At 37.2% G+C, this 2174-nt stretch overlaps 1 protein-coding gene across 1 annotated transcript; it reads right to left on the bottom strand.

Annotated features, from left to right (window-relative positions):
* Positions 1-308: 308 nt before the first annotated feature.
* On the bottom strand, positions 309-1784 carry LOC108561128 (very-long-chain (3R)-3-hydroxyacyl-CoA dehydratase). The gene is made up of 5 exons (XM_017918934.1): positions 1626-1784; positions 1444-1560; positions 1143-1386; positions 736-1081; positions 309-673 (listed from the first exon to the last, which is right to left on the bottom strand). The coding sequence occupies exons 1-5, from the start codon at positions 1704-1706 to the stop codon at positions 343-345; spliced, it is 1119 nt and encodes a 372-aa protein (XP_017774423.1). The 5' UTR covers positions 1707-1784; the 3' UTR covers positions 309-342.
* Between the last annotated feature and the right edge of the window lie 390 nt (positions 1785-2174).

The following is a 2174-nucleotide window of genomic DNA, read 5'->3' as shown; positions in this document are numbered from 1 at the left end:
GCCCCCTCAAGAAAGCAATAATAATAATAAGCATTTGCAGCAAGTAAGATATCTATAACTATAGAGTACATGTGTAAGTGATCTAACAAATTTTTAGATTTTATATTTTTTAAAATACTTCACTATACTTTCTATTTTTCTTTTGTTTTTATTGTGAGAAATGTCTGAAAAAAAATAAATAAATAAAACCTATTTTTAAGTATTAAATCAATTTATTAAAAAACGTCTACGTGTATTTATTACTAGTTTGCAAACTGGGAGGTGAAAACACAGAGAGAGAGAAAAAACACGAATAATATCAACAAAAAAAAAAGAGAAGATAATATCAAAATTGCGACGAGTTTACTTCACCTTCTTGACCTGCTGACGCTTCCTGGTGCCCAACTTTTTGCACCTTAACTTGTACATGTGAGACATGAGCACGTAGATGCCGGGCAGGAAGAAGAACAGCAGGTAGACGCGAAGGAGCAGCGGGAAACTGAAGATGAAATTGTACTTGTTGGGCATCTGGAAACTGAACTGCTGTGTTTCTTCGAAATAGGGGATGCTTCGAAGCATGATGACGCCCTCGCATATGAAACCCATAGGATACAGAGGGATCCAGATCGTGTAACGGAGCCATGTGAGGAAACCGTTGTTCTGGTTGTACACCTGCGTGATGTAATACGGATACCTACGGATGCAAACGTTAGAAAGTTGTTGTTATTAGAACAGCTGTTACAATTGTTTTCTTACCTGATCAATTCAATTGAAGTCCAGACGAGGAACAGATAGAAAATAACCGGTTTCGTCTGCATGCGCGGCTCCGAATCGATCAAAGCGAAGAGCACCAGAGCTCTGCCCATCACCTGCATACTCGCAGTCATAACGCTTCCTTTGGTGTAGCCGAACAGTGGATGCATAATCTCCAAGAACTGCATCATCTGCAGAACAATCATAGCGGGACCGACAGCCTCGTAAGTGCTGGCGTAGCTGTCAGCTCCGTCCCTTAAGAATCTAGTGGCCATGACGCAGAACACGTAAATGAAACCAATAAACATTCCGAAATTATAAAACGCCAAATAAACTTTTCTCCCATCCTCTGTACAAACAAACAAACAAAAATTCAATAAATATTAAAATTTTATATTAATTAAAAATACCTTTAGAGAATCCACGTTCCTCCTTCTGCAAATTCTTATACAGCTGTGGATAATCCTCTCGGATATCCCTGACCTTTTCATCCTCATCATCATCGTTCAGACACTCCTCATTCTGCCACCTCTGAAAGTCTATCTTCAGCCAAGCAGGTTTCTGCTGCTGCTTCATCAGTCTGGACCACCATCCCTTCTCGGCCTTCACAATCGTGAAATCCACTATGCTATCAGTCACTTTGTAGGTGCTCTCCTGCAAAAGATACTCTCGATAATATAGCACAACAACATCTGCAGAGAAACCACTTACATCTGGATCAATGTCTGCGTAGAAATCAAATTTGAAGGCATATTCGTTGAGGCCCTGAGAACCGGCACCCAGGGCTGAAAAGTTTATGTTCTTCGATTCCAAGATAACGTCCACATCCTATTAGATCACAAGAAGAAGAAAGAGATTCGTTAGGATTCTTTCTTTGTGTGTGCAGTACGTACCTTGGACACCCGCAATTCCACTTTAATGTAAAGCAATTCCTCATTTTGTGCCCAGTATATGAAGGGACTTAGTTTGGGCATATTCACCAGCAGATATGTTTATCTTCGTAAATCGACGATAAACCGGAATTATTATGATCAAATCTGACGTTTGGTATACTTCTTCTTATTCTTATACCTTAATTGCGTTTCAAACCCAACAAAACTATGAAAATCTTTAGAAATAATTAAAGAAATCTATACAAATACATTAAAATACAATAAAACAAACTTCAAGCATAAGCTACATAGTATATTTATTACTTTTAATACGATTGATAACATTTTTCAGTAGCTAAACTGGTTGCATAGGTATAACAAACAATAATATTAATTATCCATTAATATTACATATTACAGCAATATGGATAAAATTCTATCTATTATAGTTTTCAAAATCATTTAATTATTTATTACGTCGTATTACAGCAATATGGATAAGAGCACAGGAATGTATTTATACTTGCTGGATTCCCCAAACATTCAGCTTTCATATGCATATATTGGATT

This window comes from Nicrophorus vespilloides, unplaced genomic scaffold (genome assembly GCF_001412225.1).
Source record: "Nicrophorus vespilloides isolate i.1.1-1 unplaced genomic scaffold, Nicve_v1.0, whole genome shotgun sequence".
Lineage (NCBI taxonomy): Eukaryota > Metazoa > Arthropoda > Insecta > Coleoptera > Silphidae > Nicrophorus > Nicrophorus vespilloides.
The sequence above is the reverse complement of the archived record's forward strand: the minus strand, read 5'-3'. Positions and strand labels throughout refer to the sequence as shown.